Raw genomic sequence first — 18,929 nt, forward strand, 5'->3', positions numbered from 1 at the left:
GATAGGGAAAAGTTTTATTTCAAACAAATAGGAAATTAAACAAAAACACTGTAGATTCACAAAAATATCTCAACAAACATGTTTAACAGGATAAAATAATACTAGGTTGTTAGGTAGTATAGGCTACTGTCTGAAACACTGGTGTGCAGATGTATGAGTTGAGCTATTTAACAGCAAACTTGGTGGAAGTTGACGACAACAAACCGTTTTCGAACTTAAACTACAATCTCGCAGTGAGTTCAAAAGGCACAATGGGATCATGTTTGGAATATTGATCATTTAAAATAAGTAAATATCAAAAGAAGGCGTATTCATACGGAGAAAGCACGAGCTTCCGTTCTACGAGGCAGTCCTCGGTTTATTGTACACGAGGAAATCTGAGACGTCATGCCACACGTTGCTGTCATGGTAGAGGTAGTTCATCGAGGACTGCAGAGACGGCTGCAGGGTGTGTGGGTAATATTCAAACAGCCACAGGACGATGCCCCACACCAGCGTGGCAAAGAGGGGGAACGGGTCGTGTTTGGGCTGGGGGACGAATCCTTTCTCTACGGCCAGTCGGGACAAGGCAAACAGGATCCTGGACAGCAAGTACATGTTGATCTAGAATGGGAAGTCAATGATTTATGTTATTCTTTTTTTATTATTAATATTCATAAAAAAAAAAAATGTTAAGGTCACACATAAAACAAAAAAAAATCTAAACAAAACGTCAAAGCATCAAATGATGAGGTAACAGACTGTTTAGAATAGAATGCAATACAATAGAACTTTATTTATACAGCACCTTACACAGACGTGTGTCACAAGGTGCTTGACAGCTCTGAGAGCACAAAGTGTCGACAGCGTGAGCAAGATGAAGCTGGTGTCAAATTACAAACGCTCAATGTTTAATGCAGGTACCCTCAGCAATGTCTGGAGAGATGCTCGTTAAGAGCCGAAGAAGTTGTGTTCTTAAAAGCACAGAAAGTAAAAGTGATTTGTTTGACAAGGATTTTATTACAATTGTATAACAATAACAGCTACTTCGATATATATATATATATATATACATATCACACATTGTTTATGCTGCTGGAAAATGAGACACAGACTATTAACATATAATTAAATGATAACAGTGTAAGATTTGCAGGTTCATTTCACCTGGCTATTGATGTTGTTGTTGTCTCCGAAAACCAACCATCCTCCAACACAGGCGGCCAGAAAAGAGTGAGACTGTAAACTTTTCCCCTGGACCTTCTGCTGTAAAGTCTGCAGACCTTTGTAAGTGAACACAAAGTACGCCAGGTTCCGAGAGTGGGTATATGTGGCTTTCAGAATGGCTTTCAACTTGTCTTTCAGACTAAGAAGTGGAGAAGAAAAACAACGAGGTCAAAGTTGTCACATTGCATAAGAGCCTGGGGCTCTGTATCTGTACGGAGGGGAGGGGGGAGGGCAAGTTAATGATTAATTCTATTCTCACCTGCCACTCCTAAATAGAAATGTCATCACCAGGGCGTGTGGTGCCCTGATTTTAGCTCCATATCTGAGAAATAAACACATGGAAAAATGTCACGGGAGAAATTTTCAGGGGGGCAGAAGTGACTGACATCCTTGTGGGAGAACTGTGGAGACAGCATGAAGCTGCTTCCAGGTGAGAAGAGCTGCTCAGGTAGAGGAGCTCCGGAACAGACGTTTCAACTCACACGGCGCCGTTTCTGAAGCCCTTCAGCACCGCCAGCACCGCCCGGTACTTCTCCTGCTGCAGAAGGTGATTGATGGCGTACACGAGAGTTCTGACCAGGTCCGGACCCGCCATGACTTTCACCAAATCCGCAGGACGCAAATAAAGGACGGACACGATCTCCACACACACACAGCGTTGCGTGTCGCACTGAAAAACCGCCGTGCTCCCACGCAGTATTATTGGTTCCTACATGTTTGGAAATAATAGAGGTTTTCCTATTCTTCTTCGGTTACTATTGAAGATTTCAAGGAGAAAATAATAATAATATATATCTATATATAAAAGATAATTTCGTTAAACTGATAACTAGCTTCTCACAACCACTTAAAATCGATTTGAAGAGCTTGCTCTGGCAAAATGCATGTCAAGAATACACCCAAAGATAGAAAGATAGGCGTCTCAAGTATTCAAAAGTGTGTGTCGAACTTTAATCCATTTTGGAATAAACTCACAACATAAAGTGTAGGAAAAACTGAACTGCTGCGAATGCACTCAAAGCAATCAAAACTGTTTAATTGAATGAAACAAAAATGGATGGACAAAATATTGAATGTGGACAATCATTAAAGATGCATCGAAGGAACTAAATGATATTCAAAAATAGAACTTAAATAAAACAGGGCAAGCCCTCTCCAGACTCAAACCAGGGACTTTTTCACTGTGAGGTAGGAATGCTTACCACTACACCACTGTGTAGCCTTAATTAAATGAGCTAAAGATAAATGATTCAGATTCCGAGTTAATCCACGAAATTCATTTCTGATTGGGAGCCTGGTGCAAAGTCATCAAGTCCTTTGAAAAGGACATTCTGTTACAATGTTATGTTACGTTAAATGTTAAATATGCACCGGACCGAGTTACATGACTGCATGGGTAGTTATGATAAATTTCACCTTCAGGCCATGTTGTGCAGGTGAAGTTTCTCATACAATAGATTTGAGCCGCCTTGAGTGGCCGCCTTACCTTGGTGTTGTTTTAGCTCATGTCGAGGACAACACCCACATAGGCCACTCATCATCTCACCCAGACAGGCGATCACCATTCAAACTAAACAGCAGTTATGTAACAAACCAAAACTGCATTACTTTAATGACAGCTGTGGAAAATGGATGTTTTCACTTTAAAATGCTGTAATAGTTTCTGCAGCAAACAGGAGATGTTGACATCCATCATCTTCTATGCCACTTGGTCCTATTCGGGGTCGCAGGTCATCGCAGATAACACCGGGGGGAAAAAACAGGTCAAACTATTCTAAATTCCATGGCAGTATTATTTTTTGCCATTGTGCAGGTTTAAGTGCAATAAACCTTGAGACAGTAACGACAATCAAACCTTCAGTGTTTTAAACCTTTTATTACAGTTTGTTTCTCAACCGATCCAGTCCATTGTTACATGAAATTCATCCTCCTAATAAATAGTATTCACCCATTTACTTCCAATTATCAAAAGAAAAAAATAGACCTTAAAAATAAAAAAAAAACAGTGATTACACCATCAACATGAATTGCAATCAGAGCAACCAAAACACTGTCTTGCATATTTGTAAATGTTCGTATGTCCAACGATCTGGAACACAGTGGTGATTAGACAGGAGTGGTTAATTCAACCAGCTCGAGTGTCAAGGTGCTATTATTAGTTGTAACCTGTTTAAAAGTGTTCAATAGTCAACATTTCTATCACAAAATCCTAAAAGAATTGAAGCTTTACTAATTTTGTTAGACTTGATTGATTGCATGTGTGTGAACTGTTGCCAGTGGGGGAATAAATGTGACGTTAGAATCATAAATACAGTGAGCAGTGAACGGACTGTGAAGGTTTAAGATAAAGTCAGTCAGGTGAGAAAGAGTTCAAGCCGGCACAAACCCGCTTGCCCCCCCAGTGGTACCAGCGCTGATGGTATGAAGCAACATAGAGTCACCTAGTTCATAGATGGGGTGAACTCACAAAAAAAAAAAAAAAAAAAATGTCTTTGATAATTTAATTGAGAACTTAAAAGGAAAATTTATTGATCCTTTTTTTTTTTTTTTTTTTTTTTTAAACTTCTCAGTTCTCTGGGACACATACTGAAGCTACAGCACATGATTTACATCACTCGGCCTATAACACACTACAACCACTTGATGCATGTACAATTCCCCCGAAACACATCCAAGATTTGAACCTGCTTAAACAAAGCAACATTACCCCCGGGGCGACACGCCGTATCAATGTGAGCTGATGCCGTGCATGAACAGAATTAAAGTAATAGGCCCATCACCATTAAGGTCTGTTCGATGTTCATATTATTAAACACAGAAGTGACGCTGATTTGCAAGTGGAATTTATTGTGCAACTGACAATGAACGTGTTCACACTTAGTTTTTGTGTAGCAGCTTACATGGTCATGACCAGAGTTTGCCTCTTCACGGTAAGCACATGTACAAGAAATCCACAAGAAACTACACACAAAATTAGCTAAAGTCTATTTTCCCACTTCGCCTCGACTCATAATCAGGCCCTTTTGTAACCGAATTATGTAACCTTGGATTACGAAAAGGTTCTTGCCAGTTTTAAAGATTATAATTTTGAGGAAACGACTGAAATCCGAAGTGAAAACCGCTCTAATAATAAGACTACTCAGGGGTTTCTTTTCATGTGATCCTAAAGCAAAATCAGCAACCCCCTTTGTTTTAAGATTTCTTCTCATTATTGTGAGTAAAATCAAAAAGAAAATATGTTAATAGTGTCAAGTGTGTAGTGATTTAGAGAAAAGTGATTGCTCCTTTGGCTGTGCTAAAGTTATTCTGTTAAAGTGATCCTCTACCTATACTAAAAAATAAAGAGGCGTTTTTGGACAAAGACAAGAAATACACTATTACTGTACAAATGCGAGAGCTTTACACCCTATACAACTAGGGCCTCTTTCCTTTTTTGTTTTATTTTGTCGTTCTTAATTTGCCTTTAAACCCCCCACTCCTCATCTTGTCTGCTGCTCGAACGGGTCCACTGTGTGAATGAATTCAATGCACAGAGATACTAAACACATTATTTAAAACTTTTAAAATATATTTACATCCACTGCATTTGTCTTTAAATCGTCAGGATTCCACACCTTCATATTAGTCATCTCGGAGAAACGGTGGTTCACGGAGCTCCGCACAGGAAAAACAAAACAAGTCTGTTTCCACTAGCTTGACCAGCATGTTTACAGAATGCAGTGTGTGTGTGTGTGTGTGTGTGTGTGTGTGTGTGTGTGTGTGTGTGTGTGTGTGTGTGTGTGTGTGTGTGTGTGTGTGTGTGTGTGTGTTTAAGCAGATGAAGAGCTTTTCTTTTGAGCTCTCTGAGCTACCGTAAAAACAATACTCTGAACATCTAGAAAGGAAACTGACTACCATTCAGTGGGAACACTTCATCCCCAAAACAACTCGCCACGTTCTGGTATACATTAGTACACCCCGATGCTCCCCACGTCATCAGTAACAGCTAATAATGATGAAGAGACGCATTCACAGTTTCAAGTCTCCCCGACTGACAAATGAAGCGAGTGTACATGGTCAAATATGCTGAGAAAATACAACAATAACTGTTATGGGAAGGCAAACCTCGTCAAATCAACTCACAACCACAGAAGTTTCATCAAGTCCATTTGAAAGAAGGCTAATGTTTAGAATTTAAAGAAACGGTAAATGCGAAACCTTAAAGTGTTGTAAAAAAAAAAAAAACAACAAACGATCAAACAAATCACTGTTTGGCTCTAGAGTTGGCGAAAAGGGTTTCTGTTACAAAACTATTGCACATAAAAATACAGCTTCTCTTAAGAACAATCACCACCATCTTCATGCTCGCGTTGAGAAATCAACCGGTCAGAGTGAAATAAAACCATCATTACAATTAATATGGTTATATTCATCAAAATTAAAACAATAACTGCAAATGAGCTACGGGAGTCAGTCCAGTCTGTCAATTATTGGAAAGTTTTCATTCATTCATCATTTAAAAAAAAAAAAAAAAAAAAAGAAAAAAATTGCAGTCTGCCAGACCAAAAATAAACATACTAATATCTGATGTTCAGACTTAACCCTTCATAATTGTAGGTTTAAATGCACAGAAATGGTTTCTCCTCTGAATTCATTTATTCTACTGCATAAACCCGACAAGTTGTCTAAAGAAGTCACTATTTGCACAGATACGTGCGTGTAGAAACTGGACTTGCGCAACAAACAGCGAGTGCAGACACGACGGGCTACGGAAGGCTCATGGGGGCGAAGTGAAGTCCACTAGATCGGGGAGGGAGGGATTGCTCAGACAGGCGAGACATGAACGAGGGAGGAAAGGCTCGGGGAGTTTATGACCATACCTCTTCGACTGTTTTGTGTGAATGCAATTACGAGAGACAATAAAGAGTCGTAAGTCCATCTACCGGAGTTTGAGCTCTTATTCAAGGTGCTTTTGGCTGAAATGGATATGGCTCCTCTATCCAACCGCTGCTTTGTCCCAACTTGCAGGTGCCCCTCCTGTGGCATTACTCCTGTCCAAAGCCTTCCGTCTCCTCTATAGCAAACATGAGTTTCTCCTTCAGCTGCTCATAACTCTTATAGGGAGGAAGGTCCAGACGATTAAAGCTGAAGGGAGAATTAGGGAAAAGAGCAAAGTCAGTCTTTACAGGAAGTTCATTAAAAACAAACAGAATTAATGCAAATGACAATATTTGCACATTTGAATAAAATGTTGCAAAACCTCACATATAAATAAAAGTACACCATGAAAATATTCACATTTAACACACTTTCTACAAAACCTGCAATGGGGAATTTGATAATTTCTCGAGAGGATAATCTGAATTCCGACCAGTCACAGCTGACGTGTTGAGAAGCTCAAGCCCTCCCCAAAAACACTGAATTTCTGAAGCTTTTCGTACGTTTCCACAAACTCACCGATTTCAGTATGGCTTTAAAGTTCATGGCTATTTCGTCTGCAATTAGCGAGCCAAGTATATTATCCAAGTCATTGCTGCCTTCGGTTTGTTTAGATTTTGGTTAACTTGAACCCTTGTCGACTCCTTTGACTTTGGTATTTTTACCTTTTAAAACGTTATCCCGCATGCTGGATAAACAGTTTTGCAGGCGTCGTTGACGCTTCCGCTCGCCACGCATCAGGTGATTAGGTAACCACACAGCAGCATTGAATTGTGCTACAACACCCTCTAATACCTTATTACAGGATGGAAATAAAGGAAGGCTTTTAACCCTTAAAACAGAAATGACTCAGAGGGTTTGGCCTTGAAAGTTTAATCCTTTGAATGTCAAATGTGCTTGATGATAAAGGACGAAAGAAAGTAGAAAAACTGGCATTACCATGTGTGGCTTCGTGGAAGCCAGTTTTCTTTGCCCACTTTCTCAATGCAAAACTTCTGCGGACCATTGCTTCCTGTATTGATCAAAAAAAAAAAAAAAAACTATTGGAAAAAGCAAATTTGACAAGACACAATGAATTACTGCCCAGTGTGTGTGAGTGTGTGTGCGTGTGTGTGTGTTTGTATGTGTGTGTCCACTTTACGTACCCATCAGGTCGGCGAAGCCTCCGACAGGAAGACGGCAAGTTCCCGTGACAAACTGCAGCAGCCTCATTCGTTTTTCGTTGTCCATCTCCTTCACAAACTGTTGGCAGATCAATTTCGATCAACAGAGGAATGACAAACGTCAGAAGAAAAATCTGTAATCTCGATAGTTTTTCTCAATTTCCGATGGATTTTGATCATCGAAGAAAAACCTCCATACATCACAGCAATAGCGGATGCTGTTTCAGTAACTTTTGACGCTTCAAAATCAAATGAAAGAAACGACAATGAAACCTGAAATGATACAAACCTGCCAGAACCAAAGAATTTGCTTGCTACTTCTGGCATAATGTCTATAGATTGTGTTTCTCTGCCAGTCCACCAAATCGATCTCCTGCATTCCGCACAGCATCACCTGAAGACAAGAGGGACGCATATATTCCATCTGCAATCTCACAGATTCATTTAAGCTTTTATCAACACCGTTACCACTTCCCTGCAAAAAAAAAACAATGTTTAAAAGAACTGATAATACCTCAAATATGTTTAAAGATGGTACAGAATAGTTTTAACGAGCTGCTCACCTCCAACTCCTTTGCATCAAAGTACTGCAGGTATTGCTGTGGAAGAACTTCATTGAAGCCCTCAAAGAATGCCTGAGTCTGCTCCTCCACTCCTCTGGACAGCCTCCACTCCGCCACCAACCTACGCACAGAGACAATACAAACGCATATCAATAGACTGAATAACATAAAGTCACATTAGATAACACAAGACAATGAATTAATAGTAGTTTAAAGAAAAATTAAAAGACGGAAGTGATTTGTATGTGCAGTTGAAGTAGTTCATTCCCAATGTGTGTGTTAGTTATTACCATAACAAAACCATATCACCACCAGGGTTGTTGTTATCATTTATGAAATGAATAGGACTGTAGTTTTCTGACCATGAATGACATCAAAAGGAAAAAAAAAACATATGAGTGTACCTGATATATTCCTCCTTATTTTCCTCAGTCACTTGAAGGTTCCCGCCATCTGGCTTCAGCTCGTGAGTGGTGACCTCCCCGAGGATCTCCTTATCAACCGAGAAGAACATCTCCAGACTGCACTCCTCTATATCATTGTCCCTAGAGGACGGAGACATTCAATGTCAGAGATGACGGTCAAATTTACAACGTTGATGAATAATTGTGGAATGAACAAAGTACAAGTTCATGCCGTTTTGTATGCCAGGAAAGTAGTTTATGGGTAATACCGGGAAAATGTAAGCATTGGATCCTGAAAGTATGGGCATCGGCAAATACTTAAGTCTATAAGATCGGGACATTGAATGAATATATATTGGGGCAGGAGCAGCTGGTAGGTTGGTAGAGCAGTCTCCCAATCCTGAATTTGGTGTTCACAATCCCCAAATTTACCGTATCTAAATGCAAAGGTTCCCTTGGTCAAGACACTGAGGCCTGCATGGTGTGTCACCATTAGTGTGTGTGCAGAAATGAGTGAAGGTAAAACAACAGTGTAAGGCGCTTTTGAGACTGCTGAATTGGTAAAAATGCTTAATATAAGTGAAGTCAATTGCTTTAAACCACCAATCATGCATAAAGCAACAACACCCTTGACCTACTTGATCCAAATGAGTGAATTGTAGAATTCAGGATCTATGGACTCCAGATCTTTAAGTGCGAGAGGTTTGTTCAGAATGCGCTTGTAGAAAGGCAGTGAGAAGCCTGTGTCAATGAATTTTCCATGGAACAAGGCCTAGAGAGGGACGACACAGAGTTGTCACGGAAATAGATACTTCAAAAACAGTTTCAGAAACAAATGCAATGAAATAAATATACATCAGAGATACTAAAGGAAACAGTAAAGCAGGTCCATTGTTGCCTTTCATGCTTATGAGCCTCATTTCTTAACCTAAGGATCAATTCTCTTTTCATTTATAAAGTTATTTTGAGATTTTATTTTCCATCTGTGAGGCCACAATAATCAAAAGATCTGATGTCACTGTACCATGGCGATGAAGCGCCCGATGAACTTGAAGTACTTGAGGTGATCAGGGTTGATGTAAGAGGCGGGGTTGATCTGAAGGCAGTAGTTGTCCTTGCCAGCATACTCAAACAAACAGTACATGGGGTTCAGTACCTCGTGGGAAAGCAAGAAAAACCATTCCCTGAAAATGGACAAACACAGAGGACAAAAAGAGTGAAAAAATAGAATCTATAAAAGGAGGAATGATCCAGTTCCAAAAAAATCTTGAGGAACAGGATTTCAATTAAAAATTCTGGAACATGTTCTACTGTTGTTACTAAAGTGTTTGTGCTATGTGAGCCATGGGTGGTTCCAAAAGACACGAGAACAAAACACACCTTGAAAGTCACACAAGGTAACAAAAGCAGACACACACACACTGAAAAAAAAAATAAAAATCTGTTGAAATTACCTAGCCACACCTCCGTAGTCCAAACCCTCTTCTCCAGGGAATATAATCCACAGTCTCCGCCTCAGATCTTGAGGGTGAAAGCTCATGATCTTCGTATGAAAACAAAGCATTAAGTCAGTCACACTTGTTCTGCTGCAGATACAGAAAAGGGCCAATGAAACGCAACATGTTCACATGATTACCTGCTGAAACGAATCTTCAAACAAGGTTTTCCTTGAGACGGTCATTTTAATGTGCTGAGGCATCGACAATTGCTAAGAGGCAAAAACAAAATAAACATTGAAGTAAACGCTCTGATTCTACTAAAAAACTAACTTTAATACACAAGCATCAACAAAGCATTTTATGTTTGCATCATGCAGTAAGTGTGTGGATACAAGAGAGTATGAAGTGCAGGTACCTGACACCAGAATCTAAAGTATTGCACTTTGGCTTTGAAGTCCCTGACATAGGTTATCTGTGGTCCATTTTCACTGCAGAAAAAAACAAAACAAAACAGAAATAACACAAGTTAATGTCAAATTAAAAAGTAAATTCCAGAAGAGTCACATTTGTCATAACTATATGAGTTAATTGAATTTCCAAGTATGTTGTTTGCAATTCAGGGATGTTAAGACTAAGTCAGGACAATAAAAACCTAATGAAGATGAGATAAGATAAACACTATAAACATATATAGAGATTTGTTGACATATATATATATATATATATATATATTAAAATATTACAGTACTGTCCATTAAACCATCCTTTAGTTAATTGCATTGAGGTCAGCATGAGCCACATTTCTTATAATTGTCATTAATCTAATTAACTATAGTATTTTAAAGGCACAAGGTGATAATTGCATTCAAGTGAGCGTGTTTTAAATGAGTGCTAATAATACAGCTGCACTGCAAAGATCAGCGTTACAAATTGTGCTGCTCTCTTATTCTTTCTCAAATCTATTTAGCTTGAACATTTTGAAGAAAAAAAACGACTTACAGAGAGGATTTCCCCGTGCGAGGGTCAATGTAGGTGGTTGTTCGCCTGTTGTGGTCCACGAAATAGGGAATACCGTCCACAGTGAACCTCATCTCCCAACCCTCTGGCAGAGGCTTGTCATTCAGCAGCCTGAAGAAAGCAGACCAGGCATGGACGTCAGTATAGAACCAGAAAGAATCGGATACACACGACCAGTTTGTACCATGTTATGACGGCCAATTCAGTTTTGTGTGATGCCAACAAATAAGATACAGAAACACACACACAAAAAAGATATTTTTAATTAATTCAATGAGCTGTTATTACTCACATTATCAAATGAATACTCTAAAGATGAATTTGTATTGGATTTAACAATAAATCATATCATTATGTTATGAATAACATTTAATACACCTTACAGATGTGATAACAAATAGTTGCCCTAAAATTGCCCTAGAAAAAGACATTATTACAAGTTAGTCTCTATTATGTAATTAGAAGTATAAAATGTTGAGTTACAAAGAACAATGTTCATTTATAACCAGTGAGAAAACACTATCTCAATTATCCACAGTGCAAAGACGGTTACAAAGTCTGGCACATGATCCCTGAATCCAAATTATAATATTGTGAAAGATTGTTGTTATTCTACGACAAACACTCAAGAAAAAAATTTAGTCCAACACTTCCTTCTGACCTACACGTCGTATCTTAAAGCATCAGGCTAATTCGGACTCCGATTTACTCCAACAATGCCGACAATGAAACATAATTGATCAACAACGGCAGCGCACATTTCTCTTTAAATGACAATGAAGCAGTATATCACCATTAGACGCACACATAAGTGGCACAATACACTCACCCCTGAGTCCTGGGGTCCTCCCACTGAGTCGCCCGAGTCGGGTGATGTACAAAATACACTCTCCCATTCGTGTCTGTTCTTTTCTCTGTTACGGGTTGAACAGAGGACAGTGTTCATTTAGTGTCGCGCGTTTCATCAAAGAAAGTAACATTTGAGTGAACATCGTAAAAAAAAAAAAAATCTTTTTAAAAGTGTTGTTAATATTCTGTGATATTTACCCCAACCATGCGGCAAAGGTCCGAGTGGGTCAAACTCTTTGTTAGATGTAGCTGCCAACTGATCTTGAAGCTGAGTCAGAAGGTTTAAAAAAGAAAAAAGAAAAAAAAAAGGACACATGTTAAATCTAAAAATATTTCTCCCCTCATAGGTGCTTCGAACAGAGGACTGCAGTAATCATAATTCAACACAGTGAAACTGAAATGATTCGTGTATTTCTTTTCCCACTTGGTGCAAAGACCTTCAGTCGTCCCAGTCTTTGCATTACAAAACATGCGAGCCATTCAGTCCAGTGAGCGGAGAAGGGGCCTGCTCTCACCCCGTAAATGAACCTCTGGTTAAACTGCTGCATGGCCCCCTGGAGTTGGCTGCGCTGGTGCTGCCATTCCTCATAGTTGCGCACCGACTCCTGTGTGGGGCGTTGCCACGTGGTGGTTCGAGTTATGTGGTCGACATAATAAACTCTACCCATTGGGTCCACCCTGCGCTCCCACCTGCAGAAGAAAGGAAATAAGGAAACGAGTACTGAACGGGCAATACAGATCCTTACAGAGGTGGACACAAACACAGTTTTTTATACTTAAAGAAACACCTTTGACTTATTTACGATCAAATTGTTGCAGACACAAAACTAGTTAAGCATTTTTATTTCTAAAATAATGAATATAATCATGTAGCGTCTCAAGGACTTGCAGCTGCAAGCAGTTTGAGTTATAGATAGATATAATGTGTTTATGTACCCAGTAGGGAGAGGCTCCGGCCTGTCCCAGGTTGTCCTTTTTTCAATGTGATCCACGTAATACATCCGCCCATTTTGGTCCACCCTCTGCTCCCAGCTGCAACCACCAAAACAGACATGAGCTGCACAAATAGAGGAAATATGACAAAGCCCTGTTCCTATGAACATGTATAACACAACACTTGTTACCCTGGCGGTAAGGGACAGTTGCTCATGGGAGTGATTCTCGAGGTTGCAGCAGCTGGTGCTGCGGGGGCTGGGGGGGGCGCGGCCCCTGGTTTGGGCCCAGTCGCTGTTTGTGTGGAACTTGTTGATGCTGCTGCTGCTGCTGCTGCTGCTGCTGCTGCTGCTGCTGCCGCCGCCGCTGCTCCACCCGATTCATCCTGCTGATCTGAACAACCACTGGCCGACGCTAGAGAGGAGCCGTCAGTAACAGGACCTTCACTTAACTCGCTTGGGGACGAACTACTGGTGGAGGCTGGAGAGAGACGAGGGAGGAGAGAATGTAAAATAAAGTGGAGAGGTGTAACTCCAAAGAATCAGTACATTGAGCCATGCACATGCTGTGTCAAAATGTAAAGGAAAATTAACGTGATTTCACGGTATCGAAATGAAGCTCTGAGCACTCCCAGAGGTACTTCTGAGGACTGCAGGTAGTATGCCAGACTCCTTTCAATGCATATTTGATTGCTATTAACATTTTATCCATAGTTGCAGTGTAACAGAATTACTACAGATTTTTAAGTTTGTTGAGCCACATTTTGTCTTGAATTAAGTTTGTCCTCTCATGAGTTTTTACAGCAGCAAATATCTTCACCAATAAGCCTCTTTAAAAAACTCTGTACTACTCTAAAAACATGTGCACATACATTCATTAGTGTTGGATTTCAATACAGTATTTACCATTTATCAAAGTTTACTATTTCAAACAATGTGCGAGCTGCAGTATGAAATGTTTGTTGCGCTCAAGTTTTTCCTACTTGGAGAGGCTGCAGGTCTGCGTGGCATAGGAGGTGGGGGTCTGGCGGGTCTGGGAGGACGGGAGGTGGACGGACCCCCTGGTGATCGGGAGGGAGACTCGGTGCCGTTGACAGCTTGGCTGGGAACTATGACCCACTCCTCTGAATCACTGGAAGGTGACGTGTCTCTGCTCGACCTACAATTACAAAATGATCACTTACAATGCTCTCGAAAATAAACATGTCCAGTTTACGTCACAAAGAAACTGGAAATTTTTATTATAAAAGGCAGATTTTATTTGAAGACATGTTTTTACATTACATTAAAAGTTTACCAGACCTGTTGCCAGTGTCTCCATTTTGTCTTGAATTTCCATTTGGAAGAGCAGCTAAAACGATATCGAAAACCAATGATTAAATGAAGCATGTTATTTGATTAAGGAAATTACAACAATGGCCTGAAAAATGGCGATTTGAACACATTTACTGGTAATAACAAAGCAGAGGAAAAGGTGTTATTACTTTTAAGTGTATATGACTGAGAATAAAGGCGGTTATAAGGAAATCGTAAATTTAGTTAAACTTCTGCAATATACGCCACATATCATCTGAATTTTGAGTATTTCTTTAAAATGTGCCCTTAAAAAGGTAAACCCATGATAGGCGCTCCAAGACATTTTCAGTTAAAACATTTCTACTGCCCTCTGGTGGACGGTTTCTGCAATGCAATGCAGAGATAATAATACATCTATGACTAAACTAACTATATACAGTATATGTGATGGATTCATTTCAGATCAACAGCTTTAAGATTATTCAGGAAGAGTTGAAGAACAACTAAATGCTTCCTTCACTTCTGTGCAGCATGGTTTAATGGGCTGACGTATGTGTATGCCGTCTCACCTTGTTCTCGCTCTGCAGATGCTAAGGCTTCTGGGTCGACCTGCATGCCATCCAAACAAACAGACAAATCTCCCACAACGTCTCGGGGGTCTCTGTCAGAGCACAGCTGCAGCGACTGCACCACCTCGCACACTAGGACAGAATACAGCATGAAACAGATGCTTCATACTCCCAAGACAAGGACACATTTTGGATAACAACATTTTTTGTATTTTTATATTACCTCCGCGAGAAATCTCACAGTAAAAAGATTAAAATGAACAAATGCCGCTAAGTCTGTGAATGTTTTCATCTTTGCTAGTGTGGGAAGATCAAAGATGGCTGGGTCAGAGACTCTGTCGACTTAAAGCACTTCAGTCACAAGAGTGCAAGAAGGACCCCGGTCTCAACAGTGTGGTTCGGTGTTTTCAATTAATCTAACAAACTCTAGTGTCACATGCTGAGTGTGCTGACCAGATCTGGACGGCGCTTTCGTTTCAAATGAGGCGTTTCCAGAAAAATTAACCAAGTGAGTGGTATGAGTTTTAGTTCTAAAGTTTACAAAGTCTTAACTAGAAAATTCCAGAGGAAATGTTTTTGTGCCTGCCTCTCCTGTGTTCCCAACGTTGCGGGACGACAGAAAAATAATAATGATGATAATATAATTAAACGGTCACCAAGGATAGTAATCTTTGCACCTTGCCACTGAGGCTGGCACAGGAATTAAACATTACCATAGCAAACAAAGGTCGATCAACGCCTGTGTAATGTGTGTACAAAGTGCGTAGCATTTGCCAAATACAAGATTACGCAGGAAGATATGGACAATCAAAATGAAGGGCACAAGTGAGATTAGACGGGAAACATCTTGACACCATAAGAAGAAGAAAAAAAGAAAAAAAAAAGCCTGATGGATTTTGTTTTGATACCGTCATAAAGAGGAAAAAAAATTTAATACTTTTGTTTAATGTAAAACATAACCTACTACAATCAGCAAAATGAGGCAAAACAAAAGTTTTGTCATGTACAAGACCATCTTGTAATAAACCGCTGCTATGACTTCCCCAGTCAGCAAGTTATTGATTGTGCTGCAGCCTGTTTACTCGAGCAAAGCAAGTTTGTACAACAAGATAGAGCATGACTCACGCTTTGACTACATCTACAGAGGAAGAAGCAAATAAATGTTAAAAAGACAAAGGTGATGGAATCTAAATGATAAACATGTTCATGTCCTCAGGAAGATTGAGACTATTTAACCACAAGCAATTGGAGTGAAACTTTGCACAGTTTCTCCCCATTCTGAGTCACTGATACAACCAACCCAAAACAAAGCTAAACTTCTATTAATCTGTAGGAGCGGCAAAGGACATTCTGGCACCCAAGTGACTCAACACCGCTACCTGATGTACAGCAGTGGCATGACTTCCATTATACACATGAACACAATAAACAGCTTTGAAATCAGTTTGAGGAGGACCTTTGCTAGTGAATGACAAATAGTGTAAAGTTTGTAAAGTAACAAAAAACTATACTATAAACTTACATTTCATGTCATTATCCTTAAGGGTCTTGCTGATCTCCAGCGTGGCCATTCCCAACAGGATGTCTGCTTTCAGTGTCTGATGGCTCCAGACGCGGAAGACTAGTTTGCTGACCGGAGTCACAATTCTGCAGAAGTGGCAACAAGACATGGTAACAATGATAATCGACACCAACTGATGCCAGACAAATAATCAATAATGCTTCTGTTCCTCTGCGTTTCTTCTCTTTCATTACCATAGGAGAAAGTGTACATTCTCCTCATATTCATTTTTATTTATGACACCAACTTTATCGTGGAATGAAGCATAAATACGTATTTGCTCGGTCATCTGTCTGGGTGAAGGTTTGTTTACTTTGAGATGTTCAATATCAGTATGGACACATGCTGGGCTTTTTACTGATACAAAAACCCAGTGGAACTGTTGGTGTTGGGCTGATTAAGCATTATGGTCACAAAAACAATACATATTGCCAGAGAAGAACTCAGTTTTACATTATTGGTAGGTTCACTAAAGATTAAAGAGGATTTTAATACTGGAAGCAGAACAAGCTCTACGATATCACTTCAAATTACTGTACATTTCTGTTTCTATGACAATGACTGTAAAAAAAAGAAAAAAAAAAGTGATTATTCTACGTTATGTTCATTCAATTTTCTTTAAATAGGGCAAAATACAGCACACTCTTTTTAAATTTCAATATCAAGGTTATGGAGGAGGTAGATTGCACTGAAGTGAACCATAGTGTTAGAAAACACATCTGTATTAATGCTGCCCATTTTATGGCAGTAAGTGTAGACAACAAATGCGCATATACCATGCATCTAAAACAGAGGTGTCAAAACAATGTTCTATGTGGACATCATCATTCAGATTGATTATACTTCATGACATCAACATATGGAATAATTTCAGAAGTAGGTTTTTAACTGCTTCTATGACAATCACACCCAACTGTACTCACACTGTGAGCGCCTGCTTCCATTTTGGACTATGAGTGTTGTTGCACTTCTCAGTCCTCTTTGACTGTCCATCCACCGCAACTTCGACATACGGACTTGGGCCAAACCAGTTCTTTTTATTTTCCTTCAGCTTGGCAGAAAGGACTAAAAAGAGGAAAAACAAAACACCACCTTATTGAAGCTTTCCGTCGTTTCATTAAATGTCATTCATTACCAAATTCCCTCCAACTGCAGGCTACTAATAAGTTACTTTGTCAGTAAGAAACAAAATATTTTATTTTATGACAATTCTTGTTTTGAGGACAGTAATGATCATTATTTTCAAGATACCAAGGACATTGTAAAAGGACTGTAAGATATTATATGGCATGATAACTTTGTCCATATAAAAACATTTGTGAAAAACAAGTAAGATACTAAACCCAAAGGATAAATAACAACTCCACTGTGTTCTTTCCTATTATGCGCTAAAGTGACACGGTTTAGTGTACCCAGTGTCGATTAGACAAATGTGGAACGCAAAAAACTATTTGAAATGTGCTGATCCGTTATGTTAAGGATTGTGTGCCATCAATTGTTAAATTACAATCCTACAGCTGTGATAAAAGTAACTTACCAGTGACTTGCAATTGGGCCTTCATGGTTGATCCATAACACTGGAAGCAGCACTTGAACCTGCAACCAGTGACACCTGACGTAAACATGGGCCACTCTGAGCAGGTAACCTACTTAAAGAGTGATTAGGCTATTAGGTTGCTTCAGTCAGTGGAAAATAAAACCAGCCTTCACAATCGCCAGTCATGATAGAGGGATATAAAACAAAGGAGGTAGTTTCAGGTATCAGGGGGGGAAACAGTTGACGGTCCGATCCAACCGTCTGACATAAAGAAATATCAATAAAACGGGGGTTGATTGACGAGTGCCGTTAAAGCTCACAGCTTGCACTGTACGTAGGTACGTTCTAGTACCACAGAGAACAAATGTAGGGTTAGCGAAATAAGATTAGCGTTCAAATTCACACGTATGATCGGTCAAAACACATGTCATCCATTGACTTTAACCTCAGCTATTTCAAGTAGCGGTCTGAGTACCTTCCATAACTGGAAATCCCATTCTTAACTTGTCTTAAGTCTCACTAAACCTCCCCTGCTAATCATCCACGATCACCTCAGACACTACAGGTCACGATATAGATCATTACCCTACAACTGCGCAGGCAGTTATTATACCTTCGAATTACAAAATATTTAGTAAAATTGACTTTTGGCCCGCAGAGAGCAACATGAAAAGGCAGTAAATAGTCGCCCATTTGCTTTAACGGTGAGCATAGCGGGGACATTAGCTAACGTGTTTGTTTTCTGCGAAGCAACAAATACTCGTTTCGTGGCATTTGTAAAACATCGAGGAGGTGCCAGTACACAAGAAGTAAACAGGTAATAACTAATGGACGCCAGTAAGTAACACCACATGGGGCAACTTTGCCGTCCGTCGCTTTAATCATTGAGGCTTCAGCTAACTACCAACTAACGAAAGTACCGCTAACGCCAGCCGACCAGCGGGGCTGCCTTGCTGGGGGGAAATACGCGCAGCTGCCCCTCAGCTGGGGACTGGGTGTCCATACCTGACAAGAGCAGTCGATGTGAAACCAACGGAACTATAGTTTCACCAAAGTGTTGAGTGTTGACAGGTAGCGTTCAGCCATTAAGCCCGTGTTCCGCTAGCTAGAGCAAGTGCAGCTTTTCCGGTTTGATATTTTCACAATAAAAGAAATCACTCAGCGTCGTGCTTTCACTTAACATACCCGTTTATTCCAAATTAACAATGTATCACAGATTTTTTTCTAAGTACAACTACCCTGTACTGTTAAAAATTATCAAGATGATTAGCTTGTAAATTACAAAAATACAGACCAAATTTTGTGTGCGTCGGGTACAAGAACAATAAATAAACAACATCCCTGGAAAGCTAATTGCTTTTATTCTTTGTATCCTAAAATAATCTCGACGAAATAACCGAAGAATACAAATACACACTTTAAAACTTTTTTTTGCAGTGGAGCCGTCCTTCGAATACACTTTTATTTTGAAAGTCA

General features: G+C 39.7%; 2 protein-coding genes across 2 annotated transcripts; both read right to left on the reverse strand.

Moving 5' to 3' along the window:
• pxmp4 (peroxisomal membrane protein 4) lies at positions 1–1,864 on the reverse strand. Its single transcript, XM_080461945.1, has 4 exons — positions 1,689–1,864; positions 1,466–1,528; positions 1,147–1,345; positions 1–603 (listed from the first exon to the last, which is right to left on the reverse strand). Exons 1-4 carry the CDS (start codon positions 1,799–1,801, stop codon positions 340–342), a joined length of 639 nt encoding a protein of 212 aa, XP_080318071.1. The 5' UTR covers positions 1,802–1,864; the 3' UTR covers positions 1–339.
• A 4,243-nt stretch (positions 1,865–6,107) lies between these two features.
• On the reverse strand, positions 6,108–18,571 carry itcha (itchy E3 ubiquitin protein ligase a). Its single transcript, XM_080460778.1, has 24 exons — positions 18,459–18,571; positions 17,454–17,512; positions 16,840–16,981; positions 15,878–16,002; positions 14,356–14,487; positions 13,793–13,841; positions 13,474–13,649; positions 12,683–12,971; positions 12,495–12,590; positions 12,074–12,248; positions 11,757–11,826; positions 11,539–11,623; positions 10,692–10,820; positions 10,108–10,180; positions 9,890–9,961; positions 9,708–9,796; positions 9,278–9,437; positions 8,892–9,025; positions 8,254–8,394; positions 7,850–7,970; positions 7,576–7,680; positions 7,269–7,365; positions 7,063–7,135; positions 6,108–6,330 (listed from the first exon to the last, which is right to left on the reverse strand). The coding sequence occupies exons 2-24, from the start codon at positions 17,476–17,478 to the stop codon at positions 6,231–6,233; spliced, it is 2,658 nt and encodes an 885-aa protein (XP_080316904.1). The 5' UTR covers positions 17,479–17,512; positions 18,459–18,571; the 3' UTR covers positions 6,108–6,230.
• Between the last annotated feature and the right edge of the window lie 358 nt (positions 18,572–18,929).

Source organism: Lipophrys pholis, assembly GCF_963383615.2.
Source record: "Lipophrys pholis genome assembly, chromosome: 4".
In the NCBI taxonomy this organism is placed as follows: Eukaryota; Metazoa; Chordata; class Actinopteri; order Blenniiformes; family Blenniidae; genus Lipophrys; species Lipophrys pholis.

What these genes read in the sequence shown, in the direction of transcription:
- pxmp4 (XM_080461945.1), bottom strand. Translation starts at nt 1,801, where the DNA reads ATGGCGGGTCCGGACCTGGTCAGAACTCTCGTGTACGCCATCAATCAC. An exon ending in GGCTTCAGAAACGGCGCCGT is followed by an intron (nt 1,529 to 1,688) that starts GTGAGTTGAAAC and finishes TTTATTTCTCAG; the next exon opens with ATATGGAGCTAAAATCAGGG. An exon ending in ACAACAACATCAATAGCCAG is followed by an intron (nt 604 to 1,146) that starts GTGAAATGAACC and finishes TTCCCATTCTAG; the next exon opens with ATCAACATGTACTTGCTGTC.
- itcha (XM_080460778.1), bottom strand. Translation starts at nt 17,478, where the DNA reads ATGAAGGCCCAATTGCAAGTCACTG. An exon ending in TAAGGATAATGACATGAAAT is followed by an intron (nt 14,488 to 15,877) that starts GTAAGTTTATAG and finishes ATTCTGTCCTAG; the next exon opens with TGTGCGAGGTGGTGCAGTCG. An exon ending in CTTCCACGAAGCCACACATG is followed by an intron (nt 6,331 to 7,062) that starts GTAATGCCAGTT and finishes TTCTCCCTTCAG; the next exon opens with CTTTAATCGTCTGGACCTTC.